Source organism: Corvus hawaiiensis, chromosome Z (genome assembly GCF_020740725.1).
Source record: "Corvus hawaiiensis isolate bCorHaw1 chromosome Z, bCorHaw1.pri.cur, whole genome shotgun sequence".
In the NCBI taxonomy this organism is placed as follows: domain Eukaryota; kingdom Metazoa; phylum Chordata; class Aves; order Passeriformes; family Corvidae; genus Corvus; species Corvus hawaiiensis.
This window is the reverse complement of record NC_063255.1, coordinates 35,868,081-35,883,661: the sequence shown is the minus strand read 5'-3', so window position 1 is coordinate 35,883,661 and position 15,581 is coordinate 35,868,081. Positions and strand designations below refer to the sequence as shown.

The following is a 15,581-nucleotide window of genomic DNA, read 5'->3' as shown; positions in this document are numbered from 1 at the left end:
TAAAAAATTAAGACATTTATTTCAGTGTATGTTTTGTGCCTTCAATTCATACACCCAAATCTTGCCACATTTTTCCAGGACATTTAGGATTCCAAAACAGACATAGGAAGCAGGTGGGCTTTTTGGAGATACCTAAGGGCATTATGCAGCAGACTTTTACTGAAATGATATGCAATATTCAAAGAAAAAAAGACACTTTCTCTTATAGGTAGTGACATCACACTGAAAACTTTCCAGAACACGGCTAAGGGAAGTTTAGAGCATGGAATAACAAGCATTATATATGAAAAAAAGTAGGAACTGAGATAATTCAAACTGGAATATGGTGAGACATGGATAAAGAAAGTCATTTTTTGAGACTCTTGAATAAAATCATTTTGGTGGATACTACTTTGGGATATAAGATCTGTTCCTGTTTCCTTGCCACTCCCAGTCTGGTAAAACAAAGTTTTAAGAATTCCACTAAATTCAGTGCCATACTGATTTGTTTTCAAATGCAGCATTTAATTGCTCTCCTTTGCTCTCAGCTCCCATTCAGACCTAGAAATATCAAATAATAACTATCTGCAGTAAAATTAATCACAAGCATTTGGTTCACTAATGTCTTAGTTTAGCTGCTGGATGTCTTAATTACAGAATCAAGTGTATTTTTACATAGACACAGATTACACTTAGGTGTCTCAATAATTTCCAGTTTTGAGATTACCCAAAATCAAACCTTCATGTTGCAACTTCGCCATATTTAAAAGCAGAAGGTACAAGAAAATTATTTCAGAATTTTAACATGATAGTCCTGCCTGAATATATTCTAAGTGACTTCTTTAGTCAGTTTGATTATGGTTTGACAAATTTTGAAACTTAGCAAATCCTTAGAACCAAATGTAACTTAAGTATAGTGCAGAGTAGGCAGGTACTTAACCTAGACTTACCCTGCTGAGTTTTTCTGAATCAAGTCTGAAGATTTGATTTGAGAGACTGGTGCTAGAGAAGATCTTTGATTGCTGAAGGCTAAATCTTGACTCTGGCACAAGTATTGCCTTTACAGGAACTGTGTCTATTGAATTTGACTCATAATAAGATTCATAGAATGGGAGAATAACTTTATATAATGCTTAAATGTGAACAGTACAAATATCCCTTAAAGCATTTCCAAGTACCAAAAGTCAAGGGCATTTCTGCCAGAAATGCATCTTTATTTTGTGTTCATTTTTTAAACTTGGTATTTAGAAAAAACCAGTGTATTTGCAATACTTATCACTTGCTGAAGGCCAAAATGAAGTTATGCTTTGGCAAGTAAATGCAAGTGACATCATTTGCAAAACTGACCACTGAGTTCAGATAGTTTTCACTGCTTATAAGAAGAAAAGATTTTTCAGCTATGTCTTTGAACAGTCATGTACATCTTGTATTAAGCCTATTAAACACAAGTTATTTGAACTTGTCTAATCGTTATGCAACATCTTGTTTGAGACTCTTAGTTCAAGGACACCTAGATCTTCACCATAAGCAGAGAACTAATTATAAATAACCTTAGCACTGAAATTAATAAAGTTACAGTATATTGTTACAATATCATTAGAAAAATCAAAGCGCACACCTTGTACACAGAGAGATCACACCAAGTCATTGCTAAAGCAAGATACAAATGTTTTAAATAGCATCGTATAAGAATTCAAACTTGACGTCAGAAAGATAAAATCCTTTTGATATCAGTGACACTGAATAATGCTTTTAAAAAACATTTTATGCTAAGTTTCTCAGTTGGAATACTAGTTACTGAATTCAGATTCCTTCCACGGTTAACTAGCATAATCCATCTGTAATCCCCATAGTTGTGCTTCTTAGGCAAAATCAGAAATAAGATTCATGTTACTAAATTTCTCAAGAAATTGAGACTGCTGAATTCTATTTTTTATCTGAACAATCACAATTGTCATTTTTCTTTTTGGTAAAAACACATGGCACAGAAGATAGTTTTATACTGTCAACAGACTGACTTGAAAAATATAAATATATACTGTATTTATATATATAATGTGTATATACACTATCAACATTACCATTAAAGAATCTGAACAATTTTGTTGAAATTACTTTTAAGAAAGCCTTTTGCTGTGATTTCATGTCACATAAAGCATTGAAAATGTTCAAGTGTACCATATGAAATGGGGCTTCTTAAACCTAAATAAAACATACTTGTGAAATGTATGTGAATATATGAATACGCATTTTTTAAATGTATATTTTCCTTTCAGATCTGCAATTTCTACCACTTATAGCTTGCAAGTTGCAATAACTAAAAGAGTTATCTGGAGTCAGTGTTTTCTTTCAGCAGGCTGTTGCAGGCAGAGTTCACTCACTGAAGAAACTATAGGCAAATTATTCTCAAGATGATAGTTGATGAGATGACTTATGCTGTCAAAGACACGATCTTTTGTACGAACCTTCAAAAAAAAGGATGCAAGAAGATAGATTAAAGAGTAAGGTACTGTTCCCCTTAACTTCACACTAAAATTGTCTAAGAATAAAATGACAAAATCATATTTTAGAGACTGATTCCTCTTCAATCAAAATTGGTGGAAATTTGGCACTTACTGAGTGTGGCTTCCATTTTACCTCTTCCTCCCTCTATTTTCACTAAACAGATATTTTGAATGCAATTCCATGGACCAGCCTACTCTTATTACTCTTTCTGAATAGGTCTGCTTGAAAACTTTCTGTACTTGATTTTGTTTCTCTGTAAGTCAGATTTTTAGATCAATTTTTCTTCTTCAAGGGACCACCTACTTCTTTCAGGTGTTTGCACTTTTTTAATTAGAAAGAGCTATCCTTCCAGGTATGTCAGAACCCAGTTTCTTTGTGCACCTCAGCATTTTTGTGCTTTTAAAAAGACATTCCTTTTCTGCTACTCGAAAATTCCCTTCCTAAAAAGTGATACAGCCACCATATGTGCTTAGCTTGGGTTTGCCCTGTGCTGCACAGTACATCCTTGTGCCTTTGGAACTGCAACATTTCAGGGCAGGAAACATCATTTTTCTAGCCCAGGGGCTAGAAAAATGCTCTCTATACTAGCATCTTGCTGGTACACAATACTACACACATGATAGGAATAAACTGATACTGCAGGATGAAACAGTCAAAATTGCCAGAAGCCTATATTACTAACCTATATTACAAAGCGATCTTTAATTATTTAGCCACAAATATGTTCACAAAACTTTTCCTTCCTATGTTTCAAATGAGTTAGGCATACATCTGCTACAGGCAGAGCACAGGTCTAATCAAGCCAACACCATGTTGGACTACAACTTTCTATTGGGCTGGCTCTACACTGCCTCAAGCAAATGCCTGTGAGCAGTGCTCTGGGTAAGGAATGTCATCTATTCTCCTTGAACTTTTCTCAGGAAGAGAGAACAACTTGTGTTAAAACTTTCAAAAGTCATCTTACGCCGCGGTGGACACCTATTCTGAAATAATTCAGTCTTCAACATTAAGTTCTGGAAAAATTTCTAGAAGCTTAGCACAGGATGTCACAGAGTAAAATAAAGAGGAAACAAATAACTTTGGCATATGATGCTATCCGGTCAAACCAACAGGCTCTCCCAATTTCTGAAGCATACTGCTTTGAAACGTCACTTTCTCTAAAATCAAACTATATTTTCAGAATTAAAAGATATCTTTAAAAAGCAGTAACTTTACTTAGCTATATTCTGGGATGTTCTTACCATAAGTTAGACACTCTACCATCACTAGAGTTCTAATTCCAAATCCAGAAAAATCATGCAGTCCTCTATTTTAAACATCCATTGCCTGGACGAGGGATCTTTTTTCCTTTTTTAATTTTTTGTTAGCCGGATGAGAGCAGACGCAACTGGACAGCTAACTTTGCTCTGAGAACACACCCTTAAGACCTGTTACGTGTCACTGGGTAATGTGTGTGAAATTAATTTTCAGGCAACATTTGTGTGAATCAGTCTTTAAGAACAATTATGCTGAGACCACGCAGATGAGATGCAAGCCACTGGCACGCTGTGGCACCTGGCCACACACTGGCATTTTATTGATGGTTCTCCACTTTGACAAGTTGCAGATAGGGCTGCTCAGAAGCTGTGTCAGGATCCCACAAATCGTACAGACAGCTGTGCTGTCTGTAACTAACTGCAGCTGCAGAAAATCATTGTTCTGGAACAGCACCTCCCAAGCAAGGCATTTCAGAGCCATTTGGGCCGTGATGATACAAGCAGGCTGAGGGAAAGGATAGGTGCAGATTACAAGCAGGTCCCTAACCAAGGAGGTCAGTAAATCAGAGCTGCACTAGAGGCAGTACAGCAAAGATGGAGGGGGGCCCTGCAACCTGTGCAGGAAGAAAATACCGCGGAAGTCACCACAGGACCTGAGTATTCCACGCCAGTCAGCCCTGCAGCAGAGCTGCCGGTGGGACACAGCATTCCTGCACTTGCCACATCACACAGCAGTGCTTCCCTTGCAGTAGCCTGTAACGGTTATTTGTGGGTTTATGCTGAAAAGAGAATTAGGAGACCTTGTTGCAGGAGTCACAAAACTGTTGGCAAATTTTAGCGATGGAGGCTGCCCCTAAAGAGGTGTAGAGCTACTCTCCTGGGCTCGTGTACCCATCAAACACAGGACTAGGCAGCTGGCACCTCAAAAGTGCAAAACCATTCTCTGACTGGCCTCATGTGGCAAATGTAATTAAATGCAATGGGCGTTCCTCACCACTGCAATACAGATTCTGCAGGACTGGTATAGCTCTGCCACAGCTTTCTCAGCTCAGATGCCAACAGGCCAAGTCCTTTATGGGAGTTTCTTACTTACCTTGGGGCTGGTTAGCTAAAGTTGTCCTTTATAGAAGAAAAGGAGTTGCCTACTTGCAGCTGCCAGGGGCCAAGAATAAAACTCATGACAATGATTTCAATCTCTCTGAAGAGATTATGCCTCCACAGAAGCAGGACAGAACAGCTACAGAAAGCTAGAGCTCCCTTGTCCCCTCCATCCTGCTGTGGGGAAGGTTCCTTCATCAGGTAAGGGAGTCTTTGTGCAGCAAGTAGATGGAGCAGGCTTAGCCCAGTTCTCTCCTGGGCATACATGCAGGAAAACACAGAGGGCCTGGTCCATATCTCAGCTAACAGAGAAAGTGGAAATTGCCAGTATGCAGGCTAGCCAAACCTCCTTCCTTTAGCAACAATGCTGAAGTGGCTTAAGCTGCACTTTAGACCAAGACTGTGCAGCAGTGGTCAAAGTGTGAACTTGCCTGGGAGTCAGGTCCCTAAGGCTCCCTGCAATGTGCAGAAATCATGAGTTAGGTCTTCTGCTAAGCATCAGGGAGAAAATTAGAGAGGTGATGGCATATTAGAGATATGAGGTGGTGCTTATGATCTGTTGTGAATAAGCTGTAAAGAAGATTAAAGACATTTAGAGAAAAAGTGTGGAGTCAGAAACCTCATCTACTAGTGAGGACTCAGTGCTTACAGCTCCTTCTGGGTCCACCAAAAGAAGATGCTTGGCTTGCCCTTTGTGCATGCCTGTCAGCACATAGGAGCCAGGATTCGTGGTACTCTTCCTCACGAGGAAATCTCCACATTTCTTTAATAGCTGTTCTGCTTCTTTCCTGCTCATCTCTCCTTGATACCACGGCTCTGTACTCAGCTCTTCAGCTTCAGTCCGGACAGCTGCTCTGGATAAAGGAGGACTGGTGCATCCCATGGAGGTGGATTTCCTTAACATAGCCTCAGATGTTTGATTCTTGAGAGCATCTTCAAATGGTTCTGGTTATGGAAATAGAAACAAGGGCAGGATCATTCAGAGGTAAACCATGTAGCAAAATGGTGATATTCTGGTCATTTAAAACTGGATTTATTTTGCATTACAGCCACTTCTCTTTATCTTTATGAAAAAATGAGGGAAGATATACTAACAGACTCACTGAATTATATAATATATTACTACTGAGGAGTGTAATGTTAAAAATGTATGTTATGCACAGAAAGATACTGATAAAAATCGGACTGAACCTTGTCAGGATCTCTTGAAAGGTACTGGTTTTATTTCAGTAGTGGCTATTGTCAACAGCTGTATTTATATGATCTGGTACCAGGCAAATCTCTCCTTCAGTCTTTCTAGGTATGTCAGACAGTTAAATTTCAAATAAATTGCATAATAGGGGTACCTAATGTCATTATACTCATATCTGGTCTCTGTTCAAACAACTTATTCATTTAAAAATTGTCCATTACTGAGTCTCCGGCCCAAGGCTATGTCTAGAAGGGAACATTCACCCTTACCTACTCCTAGCTCCATCTAGGAAGAGAACCTTGCAAAACAGACACAGGTTAACACATTTACCATCATTTCCGTAGCTAAAATCAGCCTTGGGGAAGCATCTTTTAAACCTCAGCTAAGTCCTGAACTCAGTGCAACTGTAGACTTGCATGGAAAGGTGTGCCACCATGGATCCCAACAGTCATACAGAAATAGCAGATACGTCATAGGGTGCTTCGTTACATGTTGTACTGACCTCTCAGAAGCTATTTACTCTTGCAAGACCTTCATCTTCCCCACCAGTACATATCAAAAAGAAATGTTGTTCTGTGCCCACTAGGTTTACAAAAGGACATCTGGAGAGCAGTATGGTGAAGTGATATACCAGCTGTAAATAGATTGTTCAGATGCAAGCAGTACACAGCCATGCTTGCATGGGGCCACAGAGAGGCAAGTTTAGGTCAGAGAAATAGGAAAAATACTGTACTATCAGAGCTTATTTATATCTCAGCCAGTTACTAAAAGTAGCTTATCAATGTTTTCACTATACTGCAGTCTGCACAAAGTCCAACATATGTTTAGCTTGTCAAACCACTAACTTTGGGCTAATTGGCACATTTTCTAATACTACTTTTCTCTGGTGTTCCAATGGCTGATAAGAGTTAACATCCCTGATTTCAAACAGCAGATTTTTCTCATTTCAGATCTATATTCACAGATAGATACTCTCTCAACTTTCTTCCCTCCTCCTTTCTTTCAATCCAATGTCTCACTAAGCTGTGGAAATAGAGCCATATCTCATCAAAAACATGCCAGGAAATGGTTTTATCTATACTGACATAACTGAAATGTAGATACTTTATTTTACAAATAATTTGTAGGCACCAACTGCTTTGTCTCACTGCCTTTTAATTATGTGAACTGAATTAAATAAAGCTTGGGCAAGCAGTTTATTTGAGGTTGGAAGAGTAAAAAAACCAAGAAAATTTTCTGTGCATCAAATGCTTTCACCATTACTTCACTTTATGTATGTCCTCAAGGCTGAAAACTATGTGTGTTAGTAGCACCAATACCAAACTACAGCTGATGCTTAAGCCATGGTTTTGCAGCTATGGAGATGATTCTAATCTAGGACAAGCTGCCTTCAAAATTGGAACAGGTAGGACAGTAGGCCTACCCAGAGCAAGAGGTAACTCAGCACTTTGATTTCCATGCCAGATTCCTTGCTGCACAAAGGTTTTGATATATGCATTGACTTCCTCATAACATACTCACAGGACAGGCTGAAGATAGTTCTCCACCCATCCACACCTTCACCCTCCTTCACTTTCCTGTATGGCAAGCTTCCTGATTAATTTTTCTTCTGGCATAATTGCCTGTTATGTTAAGGATAACATAGACTGCAACTCACCTTATTATATAGCCCAGCTTCAAGTCTTCAGCCACCTTTTTTTTTAGCTCAGGCCAATATGAAAACACAATGGATTCTAAAATTCACCATAATTACATCGGGAACACTAAATTTGGATTTTTTTTTTTCTTAATACAGAAATAATGCATAAACATATCTGGTCCCTTGTTAGAAAGGAAGTGAATAGGAAGGGAACTCACTCATGTCAAACAGATCCTTTCCTGGGCTGCTTGCTTCAGCATTCTCTGTTGTTCCACTGAAGGTACTTTCAGCATCTGCCTGAAGTGCCAGTAGAGCTTCTCTATTTATATGCTGGGTGTTTACATATGTTGGCAGCTCTGCTGTTGGTGCTACTTCTGATTTGTCTTCTGACATACTACAAATATCCAGAGATCCTAGAAAATGCAAGACTTTGGTTTTTTTTGTTTTTTTGGTTTTTTTTTATTTGACAGAACAGTGTTGGTATTATCACCAATTATCATCACACCTCATCAGCACAGGTTTAAATTTTCCTGGACTGGGAGATGTAAAGTCAATAATTGCTGGATTTAGTAGAAAAAAAAGTTGATTAATGGATTCAGAACTGTGTTTCAATGAGGATATGGTGGGGCTGTTTTCCAGGAGAAAAGGAAACCTTTGTAAATAAATACTGTAAATTTCAAAAATTGTGTTCTGTTGGGGAGTTCATGAGAGCAGGAGAAGGTATAAAATCCTCAGATGTGTGCAGATTAACAACAGAGAACACATTCTGGCATTTGAATGAAAGTGTCCCTAGAAACACAGTAAAGTTGTCTCATAAAGGTGGATGGGGTGAAATTTTATACATGTATTGAAATTACTTTCTTGAAATTCAAAGACAACAAAAGGAACATTATACATTATTTGCTATTTGTTGAGCAGAGAGTATTGCTTCACATTTTGAATTAGTCTTCTCACTTTAGGTTTTTCATTTGAAAATTCCATTTTGCATACCCTAGTGGGTCAGATTTTCCCAACAGATAATGCAGCAGACCCTTAAATATCATAGAGTTTTAAGAAAATTAGCTGAAAGTTTGGGCAATTCCATTTAGGAACTGCTCTGCAGAAGAAAATATTTCATGAAGGCGTGCATTTAATAATTTATCCAGAGATAATTATCAAATGCTTTTCACTGGTATCAACACTAAAACTCAGACAAAGGGAACCTATCAACCAAGTGCAGTTCGTTGCCTTAAAACTTTGAGGAATCAGACTTTCACATGCCCCCCAAGACCACCTGCAGTATTACAGCTAAAAGTAGCAAAACTCACCTTGTTCAACAGGCCCATGATGCCATTCTTCACTGAATTTTTCTCCTAAGTGATGGCTCTGATAATAAATTTGCTCTCCTCCCACTTCTGATGCAGACTAGAACAGACACACATGCAAGGAATTTTTCAATTGCCTTTAAAATGCTCAGATACATCACAAGTGGCTCTCTTGGATGTATTCTGTGTACCCTCACTCTTCCTTTCCAATTCATCATAATGTCAGAACATATATATATATCCCAAATACATTTGTGTAAGAGTAAGATATTACTGGTGACCTTCATGTGTTCTTCCCTGCTTTCTGTTTTTAGTGACCCCCACGATACCAAATGATGCATCATTTCTATTGTACATTTGTACTCACATAGCAAGTCTTGACAACCTTTTGCTGAGAAAAGTGTTCCACATAAACACACGTGGGACCAGAAGACAGCCCCAGCACTCTTCAAAGAATGAGCTGAAAGAGTCACGTTGGTACCAGGGGATGCACTTGGGCACTGAGGGGAGGATGTGGCTACAGACAGGACCCCTCTGGATTTAAGCAGAGTTGTGCTGGATCTGAAAACACCTCTTAGGGAGCTACATTGATACTGCAGTCAAACTTCCAACAGGAATGCTGGTAGAATTATTAAAGCTGACCTTAGTTCAATATGAGGTGGAAAACCTACCTAGGAACCTGGCTGAATATTGAATGCTGCCAAGTCATTAACATAATGAACAGTTAGTAATGACTGCACTAGATTGTTTAAATGATTCTTCATTAAATCATTCCCAGTTAATGTATACTATTTGATACTCTGAAGCAGACATAGTTTCTACAACTATAGTAGCCCCCAGAGGATCTCTGTTCCTCGAACCCAGTTAATCTTTTAACACCATGAGGATTTCATCTCCTTTAATTTGTTCTGAACCTGCCTAATGTGTTGCCCCCTTGATCTGCAGTGGCCATTCAGATGGAAACTGGCCACACAGGAAGGGCTGTGAGTTACAGACGGTCCCAAGATATCCGCCATACAACACACGTCTTTTTAAAATTTTGGATCAATCAACGGGAGAGTAGAGATGAGACTGTACTGACCTGAGCTGTGTCTGCACCAGTGGGAAGCCTTGTTTTGAGCCTGGCATCAAGGAATCCGCCAGGGGGAGGTATTTTATTTGGGATGCTGTTGTAATAGGGATGCTCTGTTTCCTCGATATCTTCCTCCGTCCATGGGTCCTCAAAACTCTGCATCCTGCAGGGAAGAGAGTGGTTTGTTTTGCCCCTCACTTGCAAAGCACTTACAGATACTTTCAGCAGGTTAAAACTGCCTGTCAGGGGATCACTATTGCATATTTTATGGACACTCCAGCTACCATTTTAAGTCAGGAAGCAATGATGGATCATGCAGCAGATCTTCTCTGTTTAGACAGACTGATATAAACCTCCTTTGCAATGGACCAAATTCTTTATGCTGACTAGAGGATGTTTTAACTTGGCTTTAAAGACCATTATAAACTGCTTTAACAAAGCAGTTCATCTAACTTTAAAATATCACTTGTAATATTATGACTTGATTGACTGACTAGGCTCTAAATCTTTGCCTTCAGTTCTGATTGCTCTATCACAAATATAATTCTGTAAGAACTTCACAAAGTCAAGAGATGTGAATACGGCATGCTCCCAGATTAGGATAGTAGCATTTTATATTTCCCATATACCTGTTTTGCTCTGATATAAGGCATTACAGAGGGTACAACTTCACAAGGATTTCTAGTAATGTCAGTAGGCACATAGCAATCCATGTCTCCAAAGGAAACAGAATGCTATATCCCAGCCTTTTGTACATATACAAACAGACAGAGTTTGTATCCTCCAGAGAAAAATGCAGTCAAACCTCCCTGCAATACATCACATTCCTAGAAACATCATTAGTCATTTTGGAAGCCCAGCAGTCTGACCTACTCCATCTAAGCTGACACAGCTGCTATGACAGTAATGAGGAAATGCCACAAATAACAACCATTCTTGGCCATCCAACTCTGCCTAACTACAGCACAAAACACATGATCATTTCAACATCGCTGTGAAATCCATATTTAGCCTATTCTTTCAAATTGACTGTGCTCCTTTCATATTCGTTAGGTAAACACTGTTTAGCTAATACAGCAGAAATCTTATTAAAGCATTCAAATCCTGTCTGCCTCCAGCAACACTGTCCACATTTTATCAAGTAAACCAAAAGCGAAGGAAGATCCTTTAGCAGTCTTCTGCAGTAACACTCACCTATCAGGGAAAGTAGGTGTCTTAGAGGGACATTGCAAGTACTGCTTAAATCGAAGCTCAAATGCTTGCCCTATGGTGCTGATGACATCCTGGGCCAGGCCATCACAGCATTCCAGTATATGACAAGCTAAATGAAAAAGATTGACACATGCAAGTCACTGTTTATGTCATTGTGGGATGCACTGACCTATGACAAAACACCTACTTGTCAAGCTTAGTCACCCTGTTAGTGATGTGCACATTTCAATAAAACCCAATTTTGATACAGTGAATTTCAGGCAATCTCAACTTTTTAAAGGTTACACAAAATTGCACTGATGCATAAGTGTGATAGACAAGGTCACAAATCTGTTCCATTATTTTAACAAGTCCACAAACAGAAAAAACCTCATAAAATTTCACTTGTTATTACCTGAATGCAATAGATTATGTAAGAATTCTAAGCTTTAAATTGAAATTACAAAAATATTTATCTATTATAATAATAGTAAAAGCTTTATTTGCTTTCTTCAATTTTATTACCACTTCAGTTTTATGTCCAATCACCCCAAGTTCACAAGCTGCTCTCTCTTCCCAAATTACAGTCTGAGGGAGCAGCAGTATCCACGGATACTTTCTAGATAATGACCCCTGATCTTATTCCAGGAACACAGAGTACAAATGTTGGTACCTTTTCCTGCTTCTTTGCGTGGAGACACACCCAGCAAACTGACGGGTCGGTGAAGAGTGCAGAGCCAGCAACATGATTAACTCCAGCCCTTCCCCATGTGCAACCTCCCTGAACCCACTGTGACAGAGGCAGTAAAGGGGGAGGCTAGCAACACAAGCTCTCTTCCTACAGAAGACTGAGAAACCTTTAAAGAAGTCTAAGCAGCCAAATCTGTAACGGTTTTAAACCAGAGAATGGCTTGGAGGTCTGAAATATATGGGAAGACATAAAATATGTGAAAACACAAAGAGGTGAACTTGTGAAGAGCTCACTCAACATTACAGGAGCATAGATGGGTACTAATACCTGGCAGCTAAAGATCTGTATGAACAACATCTCAGTGATATCCAGAGAAGCCCAAGAGAGTTAATCTTCCATATTCAGAGTTGGACAAGCATATTGCCTTACTGGCTATAGCCTGGATTGGATTTCAAACTATGGTTATTTTCCAAGTCCTGCCACAGGAAAGTGGGTTCTTGTTCAAAGTTACTGATTTTTTCACCCCTGACTGTTTTAATAACTTGAATATAAACTTTTCAGCTGAAAAACTGTGCTTTAGTACATGCCCAGTGTCCAACTCACTCAACAAGTGCATTGGATGCCAGTGGCCTACACATAAGGGTTGGTCATGACATTTGTGTGAAATTGTTTTAGTTAAAATAATACAGGGAGACTAAGTAGGTTTAGATATGACTTTTCAGAGGCTGAAATACCAGACAGACTTCTGAAGAGGCCAGAATAAAGGGCCAAGAAACCTGCAGTTGTGTGAGTATGGAATGTCTGCTGTCTCTTCCTCAGCAGCAGCAGCACTTCATTCAGCTTGAGATGGCACCAGTCACAGTGCTAAACAGATACAGTGGTGTTCTCTTCTCACCTTAGAGCATCTACTGTGCCAACCAGCAAGCTGAAATGTCTTGTCCAGGGAAAATGCCCTTAGCTACATGTTGAAAGTGGATTCAGCAGACAAAACAGGACCTCCATGTGTCCAAAGACAGAGGCAGACATCCCTGACTAGCAGTGAGACGTTTGTTTTGACGCCCTCCACAACACTGCTATTGGCATTGAAAAATTAGCCTCAATGGAAGGTGCAGTAAATGTGGACCAAAAGTAGTTAGGCCAAACAAAGCTAAAATGTTTGCACCCTATAACTAGAGTGCGAATTTAAAGAGGTGACACTGCTCACTGCTAAACCTTTCTGGAGCTGAAATGAAGCATGAGTCACTAAGTAGTTTCAGTAGGTGACATAATGAGTAACCTGTTTCCTTGGATACGTGAATGGACTTTCAGCAGGTAGGAGATATGCTTCTTGTAAAAGGATGAGAAGGTTTGGCTCACACAGAGATGATTTCTTGTGAATGTTACAGCAGAAAATAGACAGCCTTTAGCTTGCTAGACCCAGAATGCAAAGCACAAAGACAGCTTCTCCATCCTCGGGAAGAAATGAGTCTAATATGCAAGCTATACTACAGCACTGGCAGTGGGGTAGCGTCAGTAATAGCAGTCAATTTTTGCTAGATACAGATGTAAAGATAAATTCCCTTTTAAGGTAATTTGCAAACAACACAAAGAATGACAGAATGGCAAATAGTGGTGAAAGATGGCAATTCAGGTCCCTTGGTAAATTAGACCCTTTAAAAAAAATGTGTTTTAATACAGGTGCCATACAAAGTCACCAATCTGCAAACCACTGATGTGTACACACGAGTGGGGAAACCACGCATGGGAAAGCCGTAATGCAGAAGGCTTAAAGATCATAGCGTGAAGGAATTTCACATGAGGTAACAGTGCTTCACTGCAGCAAAGAGGGCTTAGGAGGAACCAGCTGACAATGAGGACAAAAGCAAGGAAGGTGCATTCTCTGCTATACTGGCAGCCCCTGTTATGCAGATATCATATACCTTTCTAAAACAGCTGCAGAAAAATGAAGAAAGGAGGTACAGAAATTATCTGAAAGATGGAGGATGTGCACTGCAGCTGGAATGCTGCAGAGTTCAATCTGTCAATCTTATATAATCTCAAATAAAGAAAACTAAGAAGTTGCTTGACCTAAATACACCAAAGGAAGACAACGATATCAGGTGCTCAGATGACTCCCCAGTCTAGGATAGCCTAGCTCAACAAGGAGCAGTCACAGGAAGCTAGAGATAAACATATTCAGTGTAAGATGGAAGGAACATAGTGCAGGAAGAACATAGTACAAAAGGAATATAGTATATAAAATCCACTCACACAGGGACAGAAAATGGAGCACAGGGCTCCTCCAAACCCTTCAGAGCAAATATCTGGTGTACAATGCTAGTCCCTAGTCAATGGACCGAGATCTCTCAGAACAACTAAATCAGTCTTGGATTTAGCAAAAGGGTACTGCTAAAGCAGGTGGGGTGGAGAGCAGCTCTGTACCATGCAGCCTGTAGTCTGACACTGGAACTTCTCTGACAGGGGACACATCAGGCTGTAATATAACAAGCATTACAAAGAACTGGGCTATTCCCTACCTCCCATGCCCCATAAATTTTCTAGGTATTTCACTGATATTCAGCATATTAGTATGCTTAGTGCAGGTATTATTTATGAACTAATATCCTCAAGCCTGGACATTTCTGCACATGGACATAGCAGATTCTTCAGGTATCATTAAAGATGACTACATATAGAAGCTATTGAATTAGTTGTGCCAATGGTAAGGTGGGCAGCTGAGGGTCTGCAGGATTGGCATTTTGGAGTTAAAAGTGTTTGAATTCTCCAGAAATCCTGTTGGAAGTACTTAATGTCATTTTTTTGGAGCTCATCTGTTCTTGACTATGATCTATGAATAGTACACTACAAAATACTGTGCATTAAGACCTAGTGAACACAATCAACCAGCAGGTCCCTGTCCCTGACTGATAGCTACTAAAGCAATACAACCTTGAAGAAAACTTCATCGAAAAAGAGAATTATGTCAAGCTGGCTCAAAAGCTAGCTATTTGATAAAGAATCTGATTCTGCCAGGAAGAGTTAGGCATGTACTGAGAAGACCTAGCAGATTCAGCTGCCTCATCAAATGACTTAATCAGAGGGCTGCTTAGCTCTTGCACAGTGATTGGGTGTAGGTAAGACTCGGCTATTGCCTAGTAGCTCACACAGCCAAGTAAGGCAAGTGTTTGATTTAAGAGATGAAGAGAACCAAACTCATATTTGAGTATGAACGAGCAGCAAGTATGACCTATTCCAAGCCTGAGAAACAAACTGCTGCTTCTTATTGCTGCACAATCTTTCCATGACTCTGTCAAAGGCAATCCTTAGATTGCGCTACATTTATGTTTTTTGGGGTGGAGGGTGGGGGAGGTGGGGGGTGGAATCTGACCTAAACCATGAATAATTTGTGTTTCTCAAAGGAAAAACAGACTTCAAATAGATATTTCTAACTTACCTCTACGATTAACAGGATCCTTAGCTACATATGCAATATAGTCTGAAGTATCCTGTCAAAAAATTAAGATATCTACAATGAATGCAAAAAAATATTTTCACTGGTTACAGCAAAAGATCACAGTCCAGAGTAAGTACAGTCCTGTGGGCAGAGCCCCAAATGACATATTTTGCTCTACAGTTGCATACTACTTAAACCTCATATAAATGTTTATGGGTTTT

At 39.4% G+C, this 15,581-nt stretch overlaps 1 protein-coding gene across 9 annotated transcripts in view; it reads right to left on the bottom strand.

Annotated features, from left to right (window-relative positions):
* Positions 1–15,581, bottom strand: part of SHC3 (SHC adaptor protein 3) — a 73,993-nt gene continuing 58,412 nt past the window's right edge. For all 9 annotated transcript variants that reach the window (XM_048291025.1, XM_048291024.1, XM_048291020.1 and 6 more), the window contains 7 exons: positions 15,361–15,412; positions 11,240–11,366; positions 10,055–10,208; positions 8,977–9,073; positions 7,888–8,082; positions 5,488–5,783; positions 1–2,444 (listed from right to left, as the gene is read on the bottom strand). In XM_048291025.1, the coding sequence (XP_048146982.1) occupies positions 2,316–2,444; positions 5,488–5,783; positions 7,888–8,082; positions 8,977–9,073; positions 10,055–10,208; positions 11,240–11,366; positions 15,361–15,412 (1,050 nt within the window). In that variant the 3' untranslated portion in view covers positions 1–2,315. The remainder of the gene's footprint in view (positions 2,445–5,487; positions 5,784–7,887; positions 8,083–8,976; positions 9,074–10,054; positions 10,209–11,239; positions 11,367–15,360; positions 15,413–15,581) is intronic.